Source organism: Trachemys scripta, chromosome 1, assembly GCF_013100865.1.
Source record: "Trachemys scripta elegans isolate TJP31775 chromosome 1, CAS_Tse_1.0, whole genome shotgun sequence".
Classification (NCBI taxonomy): domain Eukaryota; kingdom Metazoa; phylum Chordata; order Testudines; family Emydidae; genus Trachemys; species Trachemys scripta.
In genome coordinates this window covers 173,539,799-173,560,510 of record NC_048298.1, presented here as the reverse complement: position 1 = coordinate 173,560,510, position 20,712 = coordinate 173,539,799, and the positions used below count along the sequence as shown (strand labels likewise).

The 20,712-nt window shown below is 39.9% G+C and overlaps 1 protein-coding gene across 2 annotated transcripts in view; it reads left to right on the top strand.

Moving 5' to 3' along the window:
• The window catches only part of SAMSN1 (SAM domain, SH3 domain and nuclear localization signals 1), a 55,539-nt gene that overhangs the window by 10,596 nt on the left and 24,231 nt on the right, over positions 1-20,712 (top strand). Inside the window, exon 1 of one of the 2 annotated variants that reach the window (XM_034792652.1) lies at positions 6,827-6,959. The exons of the other annotated variant lie outside the window; for it this stretch is intronic. Within the exon in view, the coding sequence (XP_034648543.1) occupies positions 6,903-6,959 (57 nt within the window). The 5' untranslated portion in view covers positions 6,827-6,902. Of the gene's footprint in view, positions 1-6,826; positions 6,960-20,712 lie in introns of those variants that run through there. 2 annotated transcript variants of the gene reach the window in all.

Genomic DNA, 20,712 nt, shown 5'->3' with positions numbered 1-20,712 from the left:
CCGTCTGTAAACTGGGGATATAATGGCACTTCCCTTCCTCACAGCCCCCGGAGTAAGTTATCACTGGCAGATATGAAACATGAGACAAAATCTGAAATATCTACCCTTTACTTCAATTTGGTGGGGCCAGAATTTTAGCAAAAGGCCCCTGCGAGCCAGGGTGACCAGATAGCAAGTGTGAAAAATCGGGCCAGGGGTGGGGGAGGGGGGAAATAGGCACCTATATAAGACAAAGTCCCTTCCTCACAGGGGTATTGTGAGAATAAATACATTATAGATTTTGAGGCAGTCATATATTTCACTGATGCGGGGAAGGGGGTGGTATATAAGTACTTTAGAGCTTCCTGCCTCATTGGCTATACAGCTTCTACCATAATGAGGCAGGGGTCCCACAAACAACCATTTCCTTCACTGCACAACTCTGACTCATACCCAGAGCAGGTCCACCCTGTGTCCTGAATGAGGCAGGGGTCCTGTGGGAAAAAATACATGATCATGTACTTTAAGACTGTATGAATACATACATGTAGGGAATCAAACCAAGGTTGCACAAGCTACTTTAATTCTGGCATTTCTCAACTTTTGAATATGTGACTTTGCAACCTTACTGTTCTTTGTGTGTGTGTGTGTGTGTGTGTGTATAAAAAAACATAAGGCTTTGCTACTTCATACAAATGTGGCGCTTTACATTTTGCTGTGTGGTCACAGGCTTAAAGACATCCTGCTGCTTCCTGAGTGAAAGGACCCTGCCTTGCAGCTGACTTTTCTTGACTATGGCTCTGAAGCACTTGTTTTCCACCCTTAGCTGATTACCAGCCAGACAGGCTGGAGGAAAGGAACAGCAGACATGTCTCCTCCCTTCACACACAAGGCTGCAAAAGCTGCTCCAGCTGTGCCCCACTTAGTTCAGCCACTAAAGATGTGGGAAAGCGGTTTCTAAACCTGTTTTCTGCCCTCTCCTTCCCTGGCATCAGCAGGATGAGGGACGTAGGACAGCCTCTGAGACATGGATAGGAGGATGGGAAAGCAAGAAGGGGATATACAGGAGGGAGTGTGGGAACAGGTGTGGAGGGGCAGAGCCACACAAGTGGTGCAACAAGGAAAGGGTCTAGGGATGGGATGGGGTGAGTAAGCATTAAGCAACAGGAAGAGGAATCAGGACCCATCAAGATAAATTGGAACCAAAAATAAAATCCCCAGATTGGTTGTTGGGGATGCAGGGGAGAGGCAGTGTTAATAGCCTGCGTCACTATCCCTTACTCAACAGAACACACCCATATTCTGAGTTAGTGTCCTAACTCATCCCTTCAAGAGATTTCACTCAAAAACAATAACAAACCATAAACCTCAGCCTAAATGTCTTCTTTGAGTTTGGCTATCCCTAAGATTTCCCTTCAGGACCCCTATGTTTGCTCCCCAATTTCCCCTGGCCCAAAGAGACATTCTGGCCCCTGTTATACTCTTGATGAAGTTAACTGGGTCTGCAATGTTAACATGATTCAAGAGTGACTGTCCAAATTTTGAATCCCACCCACCTGAAACTGCATGTGAGGAGAAAGAAGAAATACCATCTTCCATCTAGGCCAAATGACATTAAAGCTCTGCAAGAGACTACGGAGAGTTTACTCCAGTTATTCTTTTTCATGTTAGCATTTAAACAGCAGTTCTAATGATATGACAGTATGGCAACTTGTCATTCTGACATCAGTGAAGAAATTCAGCATGAGATGTTTACTGGTAAAAGATGGCTCAAACTACAAAGAGTTTCCTGACAGCAGGCTGTGCATTAGAGTTAATCAGAATTTACTTTTGTTGATCTTGATTTTAATCAGAGATAGGCAGGCAAGCAACATGATGTAGATACCTGGAAAAATCCCCAACTGCACTGCTAGTGCTTGTGCATTAAGCTGCTTTTCAAGCTACAGAATGAAACATGCTATGTCTTGTGTATTAGATTAACAGTGAGTATCTGAACATTTTTTACTTCTATTTAAAATATTATCATTGTTCTGTGGCTTTCCTACTGAGAATACATGCAGTGTATCAGCGCCTTGGGTCCTCATTCTTTCAATATATTTGTAAAGACATTTCTGACAACCTGTGCAATAGCTTGTACAATTATAAACCAACTCTTGTATAATCATGCAATTTACCTATATGAAAAATTCCTGTAGCTGATTAGTAATCCCAGAATTCACTAATGTAATCTACTAAGATGTCCTAGACATGAACATTTGCACTCTAGCTTTTAAAAGTACATCTATACTTAGCAGGTCTCTGCTGTACCTATGTTTACCTAAAGCCACACCAGAATCCCCCTGGCAGATTGATTTGTTATCTGTCTTACACACAGGAAGCAGTGAGCTGATTACAAATAATCACACAGGAAAACCACCAGTGAGGTACATTAATCTTTCCGAAATCGCAATTGTGGAATCATTACTGAGAAGTTGGATCAACCTGTGGCTATACATTTCAAAACACAAACCCACATCTCATTGACTTGGAGTTTTCCCAGCAGGAAGGCATAGACTCAAAGAAACAGGAAAAAAAAAGAGAACAAATCTGGTCTTTGCAGTTCAAAGCTGTAAAAAATGGTATCTGTGGAACATCCTACATCTGTTCTCTTTGAGAATCATTCCCTCATCATATTCTATAGAATATCTTTTCTTTAACCGGTGTTGGTTCTAAACTGATGTTGCATAAGAGTGGCTGACCTGGCCATCTAGTGCATGGGGCTACCACGGGGGGGGGGGTCAAAGTTTGACATAGAATCTTGATACTTTACTCCCTGCTTAGTATAGCAGAGGTTGGGAGCATGCCAAGGCAGTGCTCCCTGGGTCAGGAATCCGTGTTTGTCCTGCTCTCCTGGGTAGCACCTACTATTTGCATTGGGCCCCTAACCTGAGATTCAGTAGAGGATTTGGGTCTTTTCTCTACCATGTTGCATGCCAATGTCACTCCACTGACAAAGGATGAAACTGATGGCATTTCAGCCCTTCCCACTGAGACCAGAAATCTCTTCACGGGATTTTGCATAGTGTGAGTGCAACAGAGGGGCACTCTATTTTGACTCTGACTTAAGCAAGTGAAATAGCTTTCTCATTACTTCCTGTTGTTAAGAATAGGTATGTCAGTCAATAGACTGCATATAAAGACCAACATTTTCAAATGTGTCCACTTATTTTGGATGCCTAATCTGAGATATTAAGGGTCTGATTTTTTTAAAGAGTCTGAGTAGTCACAGCTCCTATAGAATTCACTAAACCGCTTCACAAGTTATAATATATTTTGTATGGGATAAGACACTTCTTAATGTATCATTGAGTAGACAGGGTTTTCAACTCTTCTAATCATATCTATAACATAGGTATGAGAATAATGTTTGGGACAGCCAACCTTCCTTTGAATACCTGTTTGAAATTAAAAGGCTATAAATCAGGGTTAATGGACACAAATCTGACATCAGGAATCATAATACTCAAAAACCAGTGGGAGAACACTTTAACCTGTCTGGTCATTCAATGTCAGACCTGCGGGTGGCTATATTACAACAGAAAAACTTCAAAAACAGACTCCAACGAGAGACTGCTGAGCTGGAATTGATATGCAAAGTAGACGCAATCAACTTAGGATTGAATAAGGACTGGGAATGGCTGAGCCATTACAAACATTGAATCTATCTCCCCTTGTAAGTATTCTCACACTTCTTATCAAACTGTCTGTACTGGGCTATCTTGATTATCGCTTCAAAAGTTTTTTTTCTCTTACTTGATTGGCTTCTCAGAGTTGGTAAGACAACTCCCACCTGTTCATGCTCTCTGTATGTGTGTATATATAGCTCCTCAATATTTATTCCACTCTATATGCATCCGAAGAAGTGGGCTGTAGTCCACGAAAGCTTATGCTCTAATAAATTTGTTAGTTTCTAAGGTGCCACAAGTACTCCTGTTCTTTTTGCAGATACAGACTAACACAGCTGCTACTCTGAAAACTGGGGGTTGGGACCCCTCAAGGGGTTGCAAGGTTATTACATGGGGGGTTGTGAGCTGTCAGCCTCCACTCAAAACCCTGCTTTGCTTCCAGCATTTATAATGGTGTTAAATATATTAAAAAGTGTTTTTAATTTATAAGGGGGGGGGGTCGCACTCAGAGGCTTGCTATGTGAAATGGGTCACCAGTACAAAAGTTTGAGGACCACTTCTATAAATCATGAAGAATGCTATTATTTCCCCACCTGTTGTTTTTAATTTCAAATGGAACCTCTTTTAAATGTCCTGGTTTACTAAATTAAGTGTATTTAATGTTACCTTTGTTGGATTTTCTTCCTCCTTTGGCAGTTTCTAAAACTAGCATTTGTATCAACCTTTCAAGGCCAAGAAGATAATTAGGTCAGCCTTCAAGCTGTTATAATTTTTCTGGTCTGTGAATGAGGAGAAGAAATAGATATGGGTGGGTACTATATTTCTTGAAATGCCTTCTTTCTTACAGTTTAACAAGTGATATGCTATAAAAAGGAAGCTCATATTATTGTTCAGACAAGTTCCCATTTATTCATCATGAAGATTTTAATGGTGGACAGAATCACATTCTAATGATCAGTGCAGTATGATTTCCTCCTAAAGTTTGCATACAGTTTAAAAGATTAAAGAGAAATGCAATACAATGCAATAATACATTTATAAAGAAAAATAGGTTTAATTACTACAAACATGTACTAATGTAATTATTGAATTACCAGGGTAAGTTCAATACTTATGGTAATATGGTTTAAACTAAATGGACTTTTTGGGTGTTGTTATCAGATGTATGAAGATGGGAAATTTACCCCTTGGAGTCCTTTATTGTTGACACCAAACAAACCAGCGCTGAATTTGTCTCCTATCTTTTAAGTGGGTAACTCTGAATTTAAAATTTGTAAACGAAAGTATTTTGTTAAGCTTGAACATGTATTTCACTGGAGTCCAGCTAACACCCAAGAATGATATTGCATTGTCTTAAAAGAAATTCTGTACCTTGTTAAGAAAACCTGCCTGGAAAAGAACACGTCAGGCATCCATTTAGTTTCCCCATTTCACTAGAATCTTTCATCATATGTTATTAACCCATCCAATATACCAGCCACCCAAACTTAACATTGCCTCCTAAAATTTGCATATTATATACAATTTGCAATTTATAACAAAATTAAATGGTAACTCATCTGAAAATTGATATCTGAGCTGTCTTATATTGATTCTTAAACAGTAAGAAAGAGGACATTTGAACAAATATAGTAACCACCCTCATCTAATTCCTCTCCTCATTCATGCATCAGAAACATTAGAAGTGCTTTTACAGGAATAAGGGAAAGGCAGCCCTTGATATGAAAGCTGTGCATCTCTTGCTGGGTTTTAACAAACGTTCTCCTTGGTTTCAGTTCACATGGTTTCTTGCCTTTTAATTTGTTTTAAGTTTCAGGTTCATTCAAACCCAGCTGTAAAAGGATAACAAATAAGAACAAAGCAGTGTCTTTTTTTTTAAGCTCTCTGCATTGCTTATGGATTCGCAAGATTTGTGAGGTTTTATTTGACCCAGAAGATGTTTGATGTGACCAGCTATCTTCAGTTTGTTATTAAAACAAAACCCAACCAAGTAATTAAATAGGGTTAGTTGAAAATGTTCAAAATTTGTAATTTTGACTAATTTCATTATCAAAAATTTTGCTACATTTTAATAAAAATTCCATTCTGTTTTTTGACTAGCTCTACAATTAAGTTTCAAAAAATCCATGCGTATCCATGTATACCAAAAAGCTTCATGTTGAGATTCTGTTGAAGGGATGTGTGGTCCAAAAGAGAGGTTTTTGTTCAAAACGGCTGGATTCTCTTACAACTTTCAACAGGAAGTCAGCAGAGTTTTGCATGGGTTCAAGTTTTGTTGGGCAGTAATTCTCAGTCCAGTCAGTTAATCCCCGAGATGCTGGAGCCAGGAGATTTCTGCTGCTTTACTCTGTCTCCTTGGCAAATTATGTTAAAATGGAAACATAAAATGAGATGTTGGTTTGGATACCCTGTGGTTCTTTTCTTCTTTAAGCATCTTAGCTGATTTTAAAGGGCTTTAAAAGGCAGCATTGGTTCCCACTCCTCATGTCACTCTCTCCTGAACTTTTTATTTTCTTTCTTTTAGTCTATTGTCAGATTTGTTTGTCCCATCTCTTCCTTTCCTCATAGTATCTGTGATGGCGCTTCTGAACAAGGGACTTGAAAGTGCTGCCTTAGGAAGTCCAAATCCTGTGGAGAAAGGTTGAGAGGTTTCCCCACGCAAAAGGCAAAGGTAGCTGTGGGGGTTTCTCCTCCTCTTCCTTCCCTCCAAACCCCCATGTAGCTGTCTCTCTTCTCTCTGCAGCCACTGAGATGGAGACCAGTTCCACGTGGCCAAGAGGCAATGGGGGAGCTAGGAGAACAGCTGGGCCACACATCATGTCGCTTTTCAAATCTGTTGGGGGAAAATGTCACCTCAGCTTCAGAGCAGCAGTGATTCCTACTCTACTCTGGGTCTGCTTGTATAGGAATGATACAAGCAGCAATGCCACAAGTATGGGTGGGAAGACTGGGAGAGGCAGGCTCTCTTCATTATTATTAAAATCTAATGGTGATAGTGGTTGGAAGAGAACTCAGGAGTTCTTCGTTCCCAGGCATGTGTTCATTCCTTTGGCTGGAGCTATCTTGATGGTTGGTGTTTCTTTCCCCCCCTTCGCCCCCTCCCTCACCCCACAAGTCTAAAAAGGAGTGAAGTCACATCCTGACTAGAATAAGGAAGTACCATTCATCTGATGTGTATTCTCTATATCCTGCACTCTTGCATTTAGTTTGGGTAAAGTCAGACAACTGCTCCTAATTTGGATACATCTGAATTTTAAAATGTTGAAGAGAAAAACTTCCAATGTGTCAGATAAGGAGAAATGTCAAAAACCAAAGGTAAGAGAATGTTATATAGTAAAAGAGATACTTAACAGTTTGCAGAGCAGGTATTTTTGGATGCTTGAAAGGGTTGAGCATCAGTCATTCACTTAAAAAAATCATATGCAATGTACAGGCTTTGTAGCATCTGTGAAAAGGTTGAACAGGAAAATCTGATATTAAATAACTCTGATAGTGTCTCAGGAGCTCCTAATACACTGACCTGTGCTTCATTACTATAATCTCCTGGCTCTGTTTGTATACATTCAGTTTAGTGTCTTCAGTTTACAGAATCTTCATTATGGAACTGCCATTCACACTGTAAAGGGACAAAGCAAAATTTGGAGGTGTCTGCTCAGAAGAGTCCTGCTAGTGTTTGCCTAGTGTTGTTTGCCTACTGCTGTGTTGCTGCTGTTTTGACAATAGCTCCCACATAAGTCTCCTCTTCAGCCTGTGATAAACCAGGGATGTAGCAGGGAAGTGTGTGCCAACAGTGATGAGGGGTGAAGGATTAGCAGATGTATTATTTTTTCCCATTTAAACACAATTTCTGTTTCATAATACTAAAGAAGGAGAGAGCGCTTGGCAAACAATCTTTTAGTCGGCTGCACTTTGCTGGAAATGTTTATACTTTCAGACTGAAAAAATATGCAAAGTCAATGATAGTATGCGACATTGTTCAACTTCTGCAATCTGAAGTTGGAGGAGGGAGATTAAAGGCACTTGTAGGATGTATGGGAATGTCCTGATCTAGAAACTGAGCTTCAGTTCCTACCATTGGGTGCACCCTGGCCCTTCCCAAAAAATCAAATGCCTTCAGAAATACTTTCCTGAGCCCCTGGAGTAAGTTATCACTGCCAGATATGAAACATGAGACAAAATCTGAAATATCTACCCTTTACTTCAATTTGGTGGGGCCAGAATTTTAGCAAAGGGCCCCTGCGAGCCAGGGTGACCTGATAGCAAGTGTGAAAAATCGGGGCGGGGTGGAGGGTAATAGGCGCCTATATAAGACAAAGCCCCGAATATCAGGACTGTCCCTATAAAATCAGGACATCTGGTCACCCTACTGCAAGCCCAGGCCAACATCTCACTGCTCTCAGTAGGGTGCCTGCTAGCAGGTAGAACTAACTCCCCATGCTATGAATATGGCTCAGCTTGTAACTCTCAGTCCTAAAAGATCATTGAAGATACTTGCTCATCAGAAGAATTTTCTGTTTTAACCATTGTTGACCTTTCTGTGAAACACCCCCAGTTCTACGGTCTGATTTATGGACCATTGAGGTAAAGGAGAGTCTTTCCATGGATTTCAATGAGCTCTGGATCAAGCCCTTCCTGATTCACATTTTGTTTTTATAGTTATATATTTTATGCTGTTAAATTATTGTGATGCATTTTATAGGCAGTAAATTAAAATAATGATCAGCTAGTTTAAATAAATGGCACATGACTAAAACTAAGAAACGAGCATAAGAGAATCAGTTCCTTCTCATTTATGAATGGTTTTGGTTTTCTTCTCAGATATATTCATTAAGGGCCAAACACGACCCCCTTCATTCCTGTGGAATGGTAACTTTCTGAACAAATAATCCCATTGATTTCATTGGAGTTACTCATGGATTCCACATGGCAAAGGATGGCAGAATCCGGCCCAAATTAAAATGTGGATAGGTGACCACTGAACAATGGCTCTTAGTGATCAATATAAATATAATAATAAATTAAACAAATACCCATGTTCCCTGTTTCAGTTGACCTATTCTGCTAAAGAGTTCCATGAACACCTATGCTGCTATACAAATAAATAAACAGTGAACAAGCAAACAAGGAGCTGTAGCCTCAAGTCACTTTAATGAGAATGAAGAGCCCATACCTTTAATTTCATTTTATTCTCCAAATCAAATGATTTTTACATTGTCATTTATATCAGAAACTCAGTAACACCTAGTATAATCATACTGTTCGTATGTATCACTTCTTCTGTGATACTATGTAGTTCTAGAACTTCGGCCTGAAAACAGCTTGCTTGTTCTGAGTAAATCAGTCTGTATCCTTTTCTCTTCACATTGGCACTCTGCTCTGGATGCATTTCACTCATCTTACACTCACTTTGGACACTGATTACACCAGCTGCAAGGCAGAGAAGAATTAGGCCCCATTGTGTGAATGTCTCTCAATGGGAGCATTTTGCTGAGCATCTGAGGATCATAGTATTAAGAATGGAAAAAGAACATACTAACGCTAAACCATTGTTTGTCATCGTGCATTTTGTAACTTGTTCTCGCTAAGCAAGACAGTTACCTAATTTATTCAGTGAGTGGTTGGGAAATGTACAGGACGCAAGTCAATGGCTTATGACAACATTTACAAAATTTCATAATGGATTTCCCTCGATATCTTCCTGGTTACCATGCTTTACCCAGTCAGCAGTCTATATCCGTTTATGCACATTACGGCCAGTCACGTTTGTCATCATTTTACTTTTGCACATTAATTTACAAAATTTCCATCACATTCAAATCTTTATTTTAATATAAATGTATCATGCATGTGAGGTCCATGAAGAATGTCTAATCTATGGTATAGACTTAGATTGGTGAAGGGAAATCATGTGAGGATGGGGGTGGAAAGCCTTCTCTAAACAGTCAGCTGCCTCTGCGCTTGGCTCATATAGGTTGGCCAAGCAAGTGCTCCATAGAGACTCTGGCAGCTGGCCCCCAACTTATAGTGAGATGTACATCAGGGTGGGTGTGTGGATAAGTGTTCACTATGAAAATGCACTTTTAGGGTAGCTATTCTCTGGGTTATATAGAGGGGATGCCTGTAGTACTGAAGCAACAGTAATTACTTTCCTACAGTCAATAGCAAGCACGGTGTGTGTATGTGTGTGCGTATACATAATACACCCAATCTATATATTCTATGTAATGTGAATGAACAGTCATGTTTTGACTCATATCACATCTTGTATCTGGTCTGATCCCAAAGCTGAATGTTTTCTTTGAAAGTTTAAGGAAAACCTCTTCTCCCTCTTCTGTGTTCTGTGACAGTTTTCTGCAAGTCTGCTTAGCAGGTCAATAGAATATCAGGTTACATTGTGAGGGTGGTCTCTAAGAGGTAAGAGGAAAGGCCAGATCCTCAGCTAATGCATATCAGTATAGCTGCATTTACTTCCTGGAGCTACACCATTATACATTAGCTGAGGACCTGGCCCAGAAAGTTATTATTTTCTGCTTTAAAAACTGAAAGTTTAAAAAATTTCAGAATATTGCAGAATACAGAACAGAATGTAGAAGGACCCTACAGTTGTGGGGTTCGTTATCTTTTTTTGCATGCCCACACATATCTAATTTCTTTCTGTCTAGGTTCTTACATGGTTTCCTATCACGATGGTATCTGAGTCCATAATTATAAGTGCATCTGTCAAGATACATTTCTCTCACTACTCCTTCTCTTACCCCCCCTTCTAGTCAGTGGGGACTGGACTTTGTTTATTTTGTGTTGCTGTTGTTCTAAAATGTCACATTGCGGGCAGGTTAAGGCAAAGAAAAATGGTGCTTTGCATTTAGCTTTGAAAGATCTGAGCTCTGTGGTCAAACTGATCTCTCCGAGAGTAAACTTCATAGGCTAGTTGTAGAGACAGCTCTGTCTCCTCTCCACACAAGTTTCAGCTACTGCCACCAAAGAGGTTATTTTTAGGGCAGCTAGTAGGGAGGTGAGTGGATGCTCTTTACAGAATGTGTTTCAGTGACACAGTTACAGGTTTATGTAAATTTTCCTACCAGCAACCCCTGTGCCTGTCCCCAGACAAGGAGATTGTGCGTGGTATCACAAAGGGCTTTGTTTAGAGCCTGGACCCTGAAGTCAACAGGAGTCTTTCCACTGACCTCAGTGAGCTTTTGATCACTTCCTTCAAACTCTGCTATAATCTTAGTAGGCACCAACTGTCTGTGCTCTGAAGTGATCTTTCAGTCATTTAGAATCATCATTCTGATTCCCTCCCCTCCCCATCCACAGACCCACTCTCTGCCAAACCTAGCAAAGGGGCTATTCACATGCAACTAGTCAGACGTCAGCAGTGTCTGCTATTCTGGTGCAGGGGAAGGAAGGATAATTTCATCAGAATGCTTCTACAGGACCTGACATTCCAATGCCATGCACCTTGTGCAGTCTCACAAACTTGTGCAACATGAGCGTAAAATGCTAGTACTGTTATTAGGCAGTGTTTTACATCCACTCTGTACTTGCTTTGCCCAGGTGTACATGACAGCACAAGGGGAAGATAGTGTCTATTCTGTACAGTAATATAGCTTGTAAAGTGCACAGAACTGTGGACCATAACTAGTCTATCTCTTGTTTCTGCCTCTGAAATTTATACAGTTAGGTAGAGAATGAAGGGATTCCTCTTGCTTCCACTCCAATCTGAAGCAAGCCTTACCTTATACCCTTTTGGACTTGGTTGAAGCAAGTTTTGTCTTCTATATTTATTTAGGATTATAGCTGATCTAGCTTTATGTTAAAGCTAGAAGACATTTTGTTGTTTCATTCTGTTTTCAAATATGCTTCACCTATGTGGTGCTTGAACCTCCACCTATATAAAGTGTGAGACCGTACAGAATCATGAATATATTTTCCCTATTTGTTCAAACTGCTTAATAAAGTCCTTATGAGCTTGTTTGCAGGATACACTGATATTATTAATTTTCAGAGCTCAAAAGGTACATATGAAATAACATGGCCAATCTGATCTGAGCTAAAATATTTCACTGTAAAGCTATTGTACTCTAGCACTGTATCACACCAATAGTTTCCCTTCTTATAAATTTTTCTTGAAATCCTGGCCCCCGGTGTAGTCAATGCCAGAGATTTCAGTGGGACCAGGATTTTACCCTTTATATGTGTTCTTGACGTAGAGAGAGATGCTGCAAACACTTACATAAATAAGTTTGCCCACAGGAGTGGACTCATTACTCACATGACTAGTCCCTTAGAAGGTGAAATATTCATTTGCATAAGTGTTTGCACGATCATGTCTGTAGCGTGGGCAGATATTAAGCAAGCTTCCCAGTGCTGCTTTTTTCTCGTATGGGGGTTTGAGCAGCACTCCGTAAGGGGAATACTGATGAGAGAAAAGAAAATACAAAATAAAGGTGCAATAAGCATTAGCGCCCAGAATAATTCAAGTCATAATTAGAACTTCTGTAGACTAAGGTCTGCAGTGTAGAGATTGTTCAGAGTTAATGAATATTAACTAGGGTTTATCCTTGAGTAGTAGAAATTCAGCTTTTTAATGTTGGTTCAAAGGTATAGCCTGATATGGTTGTGGAAATAGCAAGTTTTTATATGGTTTTTTTTTTCAAAATGTTGAGTGCATAAATGAGCCCCTGCTCATGTCACAGATGCTAATTTTCACAACCATGACTGAAGTGGTGTTCGTTTTCATTTGCATTTCATTCTAACAGTGATGAGGGGTGATGAACTGATGAGAAGTACTACCTGCTATTCAAATTTATGCTCATAGGCAAAAGGGACACACAGTTCTGTCATTAAAGGTCTTTACTGTGTTGCCTCTTGTGGAAAGACTGTTTGTCAAAATACATTTGAACTCTGTAAAGTTACCAGAAAGAGAGGACATCTGGGATGTAATTTTAAGGATTTGGCTTACAGTGGGCCTTATCAAAAAAGGCTCATGTAAAAAGTATACTAGAAATAACCAAATACATAAATGTGTATACAGAAGATTCCAGATGACATTTCAGAGGAATATTTCTTGTTTCCCTCAGGCTTTATAAAATCTAGAACAAGGTTAGAGGGAACCATTGGTGATTTTTTTTTCTTGCTTGCATGGAAGGCTCCACAGCCAAAGCCTTACTTCTTTTAGCTCTAATTTTTGTCGGGCATTGGTATAAGTACCTTTCTTCACAGCCCACAGAGCATTTTTTTTTTGTCTTTCATCGGAGGAATATTTAGCAAGTTGTTTTCCATGATGTTTGTCCAGGAGCAAGATGGGCTTTGAAACCCTGAGGTACTATTCTCTCCCCACAGGGTAAGACTCCAGGAGTTACTCTGATCCTATGATGAGATAATAAGGCGCTGGTATGTCCAACATTCCCATGTGGATGCTCCAGTCAGAATGTCCATGTCACATGCCTGGATGCTCTAAAGGGGCCATATTTGAAAACTGGGTTCTCCATCAAACATACACATGTGCACACACTCATAAGCACAGGGCGGGGCAGATACTCAGCTGATGTAAAAGGGCTAGCTTTACTGAAGTCCATGGATTTACACCAGCTAAAGATCTGCCCCAATATCTGTTTTTCTTTCATTAATTGTATAGAGCATTTGACTAATTGCAATATTGTATTTTCAGGTAACGCCAAATACCTCTGAAACAAATGTGAATAAGGTGTCTGATACCTGGAAAGTAATTACTTGGAAAAGGATTGTCTGTTTTGGGGAAGCAGATGATGTGGTTTACAGTTTGTCGTATATGACAACACTCTGCCAGTAATCTGTGTCAGAATATTCATAGTTCAGTTATCAGATCTGAAGTAATTGATGGCCAAGTTTAAGCAAGGATGGAATAGTATGAATGTATTAGCTAAAGACACCATCCGTTATTGTACGTACTGATTTGGCATCAGGAGCTGATAAAAATGTTTCATGACTATGCTGTGCATTGTCTCTCTGCATTGGATCTGCCCTCTTCAAGTCAAGAAGAGAAACTAGTGTGCGATAAGTAGTGTAACTGCATCAATCCATATTCAGCTGTGCAGAGTTTGCTAGCACACAAGATGTTATCGTTTGCATTTCCTAGCTAGAAGTGAGCTAATTAAGAGACTTCATTTTGGGGTCTGAATCCCCATGGACTAGGGAGAGAGTCTCCATGTGACTAATAGTGTTAATTCTCCTACATAATTGACTCAAGTGGTATGAAACCCACTCCTGGGCCTGTGACAGATTGTTTGGGCTGGAATGACAGGTGGTACCAGTGGTTCTGGTCACTCTGTCCTCACATCATCTCCTTAACTGTGGTTTTTGAAAGCGGAGCGAGGAAGAGGAAGAAGGGACATCGGGGCTGCTTTGGCTACTAATAGCAGTATTATTGTTTTTATCAAACTGGCAACATCAGCATTTTTGCTGTGGACCAAGACATAGATGAGCTGACGTGCATTCTCAAGGTTGTATCAACAACACAGCAAAAACAATCAGTAGTACAAAAATGAATGAAGGCTATAGAAATATATGGGGATGGTGGGGCGTGTTGTAAGAGGTGGAAGGTTTATCACCAGATGCCAGATTGTCTCTCAGAGGGGCAACCTGGAATATTTCCCATTTCATTTACCTTTTCTCTTTCTTCATCTCTTCTTCCCTTCTAGAAGCATTATTATTATTCTTCCTCCTCCTGAGATTGATCACTAAAGTTCAGAGTCTAGCAAAAATGCTGGAGATTTAAAGCTTCTGCTGTCACCAACGCTGCTGCTCTAGCTGCTTATATTATTATACATAATATACCCCATCCTGCCAATTCTGTAGCTTTTGTTACTCTGCATTTTTCCTTGGTTTGTTCTGTGGATGGGGAGAAAAAGGAAAGGGTGGTTGAATACAATATAATTTGACTATAAGAAGGGCTGGCCCCTGGCCTTCGCACATCATTCACATTTGAATTGAAACAAAATATATTTTTTTAAAAGATCATTTGCCATCTTCTGATTAAACACCACTCCTAACAGGTGGAACAGCTCTTTAGGATGGGGTGTTGAGTCAGAGCCTGCTCCTCTCCTCTAGCAGTGACTCTCCACTGCTGGGGGGTGTGCCACACCCAGCATGGTGCAGACAGGCCAGCCCTAATTCTACACTGAAGAAGAAATATGGAGGGACCTCCTGATGCCGTACAGCATCATATCACCTTTATGGAGAAGCCAAGCAATCCACCACCTATTCTCTTCATTCATGCCTGAGTCATATTCTCAACTTCATGAGAACAACGAGGCAGTCCCACTCTCCCATCCTGTACTGGTCTCACTTACAGCTTCATGAGCTGACTGGATGGCCTGGTCACCTATCTGGTGCGGAAGGAAGCAGAAATTCCCTCTATTGGGTCTTGCTGATCTCATTTAAAAGGTGTTCCAGGATTAATGCTTTGGAATACTCAATGGTAGGGTGAGACGATCCTAGAGCATGGAATACTATGTTGGATTTTTTTTTTTTGAGGACTTCTTTTGCTTTCCTGAACCTGAAATATTATTGTAGGAGTGCCACCCAACAGAATGGTCATGGTTAAACGAAGGGAAAACTACAAACAAGAGACTGTTCTCTTCTCATTATGTTTGAGACAGAGATTTGTCACAGACAGTTATCCTGGGTAGTGAGATGAAGAAATCAACTTCACTTAGCAACAGCACAACAACAAAAAATAAATGTGCGAAGCTGAGATGACAGGGTGGTTGAGAGAGCTGAAGGAACTCGCTGGGTCAACTCCCTGCTGCGTTGCACCATATGTAGCCAGCTGCACCTGTGGAAAGTGGGTGTTCAGCTTTATCACTCCTGAATTGCACCCAATCTGCACTGCTAAGCTGTTTCATTTTGCAAAAGAGAGTTGCTGGCTGGTTCTGAGAGATGAGGTGTAAGGTAAAAAGGGGTGTGGCTGAGAGCCAAAAAGAGGCACAGTTAACAGAAATCTATACTGAACTGAGTGACTCAGAGCCTGGGTAAAGCTGGTGTAAGTGGCTAATCTAAACCAGAGGAACCACGAGGGGGGCTCTAATCACAAGTGCAAAGCTGGACTTTGCTGACATCCCCTAGTGAGACAAGTTCTTCTTCAAGCTCTCATCTCTGTAATTACTTCTTTTGTACAAGATTATTGCCTGTCACACAGACCATGTGCAATATTGGAGGACCATGGATGCAGCATATGAAAGTCACATAAGACTTGTGCAGACAGCAGATGTGAATGAGGAGAAAAAGAGGCAATGCAGCTAAGCAAATTATTGGTTAATAAATCAGTGTCCCTCCACACCCAGTCAGTGCGTGGCAATAGTGTGCAAGGGTCTTGCCAGGCGAATACCTGAGTGCTGCACTAACACATGCTTTAGGGAACTTTGCAGTGTCTGTGGCATGTGAGAGCTTTCTCAGAGGGGCATTGTTTCTCTGCAGGTTGCACAGCAAGTGCTTTTGTAGCTTCTCTGCTCATTTTCACATACAGACAAATAAGATCCTTTCTGCCCTCATGTTACTCCCCAAATTCCCTGAGCAGCAGTGACAGGATCATCAGTTCAAGGCTTACAAGACCCCTTTGAGTGACTGCAGCAGAGGTGAGAGACTGAACAGGGGTGTGTATGGTTACTAGACCCATACCTTTGGCTCCACCCATTACCCAAGAGAGCTCCTGTGTGTATCTGTGCAGTTCTGGTGTAAAAACTACTGGAAAGAATCAGGATGGTGTAACTAATTCAATTAGACTAGACTTTCTCATGAGACTGCAGCTGTAGTACTTAGTTTATTACAAGCTGCCCAGAATCAAACCTATTGCATCTTTCATGCCAAGAAATGTTCCTAGGCAGTGCTAAATTACTAGGATGCTATTAGCTGGATGTTCTTTCTGAGCCTACTTAATGATCCAAAGCCTAACATGTAGTGTATGAACTCCAGTTCCCAATGATCAGTTTTCAAAGTCCAAAGCATGTTATCACGTGCATACATGTACCACATACAATTAGTGTATCACTGAACCCTATGCCATTACAATGAAACATAATCTGGCCTGCACTATACAGTAGTCAAATACTAGCCTTCAGTAGCAAAGTGTAGTCTTTTTTTTTTTTTGGTTTGTTTCATCATTTTCATAGGTAAAATAATGAAAATCGATTGCCATATAGATTTGCGATAACTCTAACCTTAACAGTGACTGATAATAAATATTGGTCCAAATTCTGCCCTCAAACCCATAAAAGTGGTTTCAGCTAATGTTGCTAAAGATTTATTAATAAAATTGTACTCAGTAGGTTTGAGTGGATATAATCAAAGGACCAATTTGGCTTGTTGGTTGGATATATTTCAATGTATCTTATCCTTCAGTTGTTTTAGGCTCTGATCTTTAAATGAGCTCCATCCAAGCCCTGGGGTCTGACCGTGTAACATTCTTTGCAGGATTGGGCCCTTCATTAGCAGTGACTAAAGTCTTTTGTTTGATTATGCTTTACAGTTACTTTTTGTATCTCAATAAACAGGTTCTAATTATAATTATTTGTCATAACAGACTACTAACAAGTCTCCATTAATGCATAAATTTCAAAACAATACTATTAACAAATCAATTAACTTGGTATTCTCCTATACATTAAGTACCTTTATAGACTTACAATCTGCTTTAACAGCCAGCAGTGAACTAGAAACAGAGATCCAATAATATCTGAAATAAATTTCCCCACCTTGTACCCAAAGGTAGAAAGATCCCTGGATTCAAATAGACAAAGCCCTTAATCCTACATTTTTCTTTCCAAGCACCAGTCTGAAAAATGCAAACTGCAACATCAGCACTATGCTAGTGGCTTCCAAAATTTCTCCTCCAAAGATCCTAAGAAAAGATTTACTCATTCTTTACTCATTTAGGATCACATATTGTATATTTGCCCCACGTAAAACTGTCACTCTCTTACTTTTTTTAAAAAAAGTTTAGGTTCAAAAATTCTGGTGGCGTTAGAGGCTGTCTGAGATGGGAATGTTTATAAGCTCTATGATATTAACTGCAGCACTCAACCTCGGGTGACATAAAGCATGCAAAAAAGAACTTTCTGTCAGTTTTATTATTTCTAAAAAGGTTCCCCTTGAAGGAGAAGAGTGACCTTGCTCTGCTGAGCTGACATATGCCACTGAATTAATAGCTAAGCTTTGCTGTAGGGGAGCTTGCAGAAACATTACAACTCCAGTTGCTGAGTTTGCTGCAAACATTAATCAGGTGAACCAAAATGATGCTTCAAACACTCATTTAAAAGTAATAAAAACTCTTTTCTTTTTTTTTTAAACTTTCTTAGAATTAGCTTATTGTTGGTCATTACCTGTGGTCAAGGATATCGCTGCAGTAAAACCTAACAGATTGGTTTTAAAAGTTTCTTCACTCTTCTAAAACTGAGCAAGCTTGGAGGACAGTTGCCTCTGACAGTGATGACTTAGGGTTACTATTTAATACCAATCCCCACTGAAAGCTTTAGCTGACGGAATATTTTTCTCACAGCTTCCTTCACCATTAAATATGTTTTGATAACAAGGGATGTAAAGGCCTGATTGTGTTCTCAGTAAAGTCACTGGAGTTTTACTACGGGCTGCATTGGGAGAGGGATCAAGCCAATTTGTCCTGTGCATGAGTGATGTATAGAGTGTGCAAGGAGGTAATTAGGGGTAGCCTGCAAAGTGGGGGGGAATAAGTTGCTTTGGTCCTCCACCGCTCCTGAAAGCATCAAGAAATGATGTCACATATGTAGTATCATTCTGAGGCACAATTTACTCACCTCTTCCTGTTGTGTAGAGTTATATAGGTATTTAATGCCTCTATTCTCTAAGGGCTCAGTCCTAAAAACACTTAAGCGTGTGTGTAATTTTACTAACATGAGAAGTTGCATTGCACTTTGTAGGACCAGGGCCTAGATATGTTTTACATAAAACATTTTTTAAAAGGGAATCCCACTCGATAAATAAATTTAGGGAGGGTTTAAAAATCAAACAAGCTGGTTCTTTTAATATGTGAGAATATTTGAATTGCTCTGGTTCTGAAAAAAAAACACAGGAAAGCAAGGAAGTTCATATTTAAGGATTAGGGACCAAAACCCAGATCCACAAAGATATTTAGGTGCCTAACTCACAGTGGCTTCTAATTCCCATTGGGAATTAGATACCTAAATAACCTTTGAGGATCTGGGAACTTACGCACCAATACCTTCAAGCATCTGAGTCCAATTCTGAAGTTCTTACCAAGTGTTTAACCAGTCTTTACTCAGGCAACATGCTCCTTGACTTCATGAGACAATTTTGCTGAGGAAGGGGTTCAGGACCTGTCCCTAAATGTTTTTTGCACATGTCTAAATGAAGGGCGAAAAGGGTGATGGTGAGGTAGATTTGCCCATCATGGCAAGTCCTGAACTGTCAATTTCATAGCACCTGTGAGTTTGTCACACATCCTTAACCTTCCTTTAATGTCATTTTTCTTTCTATGCTTTTGTGTGCTATTCAGAATAGTTTTTAATGAAACAGCAGAGAAATAATTGTCAGAATTCCATAATTATTACAAATACATGTGGGTGCACTGCATGCACAGTGTTGGCCAGACTGACAGGTTTTTCTGGATGGGAGCTGTGTGGTGCTAAGTACTTTTCAAAATCTGCGTGTAGGTGCTATTTAAAGTTCAGGATCTATGTGTGCCTTTTTTAGAAAAAGAAAAGGCAGCCTCCCCTCCACCCCCCCATTTGTAAATCATAGTTGTAAAAAGCCAGGCTACTTCTGAGGTAAATGTTGCTACAACAAGGAGTGTTTTCTGGCCTCACAAATGTGTTATAACTTATTTAAAACATTTTTTGCAAGGTGAAATTTGCTATTAGTTTAGTCTTTCCCATGTCCTTGGCATTAGCCTGTAGGAAGATGGGTCCCAATCCTGCAAGCTCTTATGCCCCTGCTTAACTTTAGAAACATAAGAAGCCCTGTGGAGTGAATGGAGTTGTTCACATGCACGTAGTAGTTGCAGGACCAAAGTCATAGACCAGTGATACTCAGACTGAGGCTCGGGAGCCACAAGTGGCTCGTTAATGTCTCTCCTGCGACTCTTTGGAGCAAACGATATTAAAACACTGTGTGGTTTCATTATTAACCAATCTAAGTTATTAATCAATCAGGATGCTTTTACTGTGTTATTAACCAATTGTAGAATACTCAGTCAGTCATTTTGTTGTGAGAATATATATAAATATATAGTAAATGAAACAATAAATGTACACTACTGTGGCTCTTTTAGGTAATGTTGATCGCTAGTTTGGCTCCTGAGCCACTGAGATCTGAGTATCACTCGCATAGACTCTAAACAACTGAAAAATAAAGTTTTTAATAGAAACTCTGACAACACTGCTGCCAGGTGCTACGTGTTTCACTGTACATTTTGGTGAAGGCTCTAGAGGTTTATGTGGGTGTTAGATAGACATGCTAATATAACAGCAGTTCAACATTTGCTTTAAAGAGCAATGTTAGCTGAGCTGTAGAAGTGTTAAATATAATTAACACACTACTTTATACAGCTGTTTATTTTCTAGTGATTTTTCCATCATTAAAGTTACTGTTTGCCCTAATGTTTCCCGGTGACAGCTTTGTTGAACAACCTGTTTGTCTTTCTTCCCCTCAGCCTGCCACCCCCATGCGATCACTGAATACCAGAGCATACTGACAGAGTCTTATAGAGTAATTTTTAAACCAGTTAAAATGCCATTTTAGTAGCTTGCCCCAGCTGAGTTAGTGAGAACAAGCTGTGTCATTTTTGTTACTTTGCCTGGTAAGGTACAAGATTTAACCATGTTTTGTTTTTTAAATGGACTACAAGGTTATATTAATAGTCAGATATTCTGTATATGTAATTAATGTGTAAATGGGCCAAATCCTGTGAAGTATGGTGGGCCTTTTGTCTCCTCTCTTAGCTCTTCGTTATACTTGTTTATGATTGTTTCTGAATCAGATGTTCAAATTCTTATACTTTATACAGAAGTGAGAAACTTCTTCATATAGAACAGCCCTA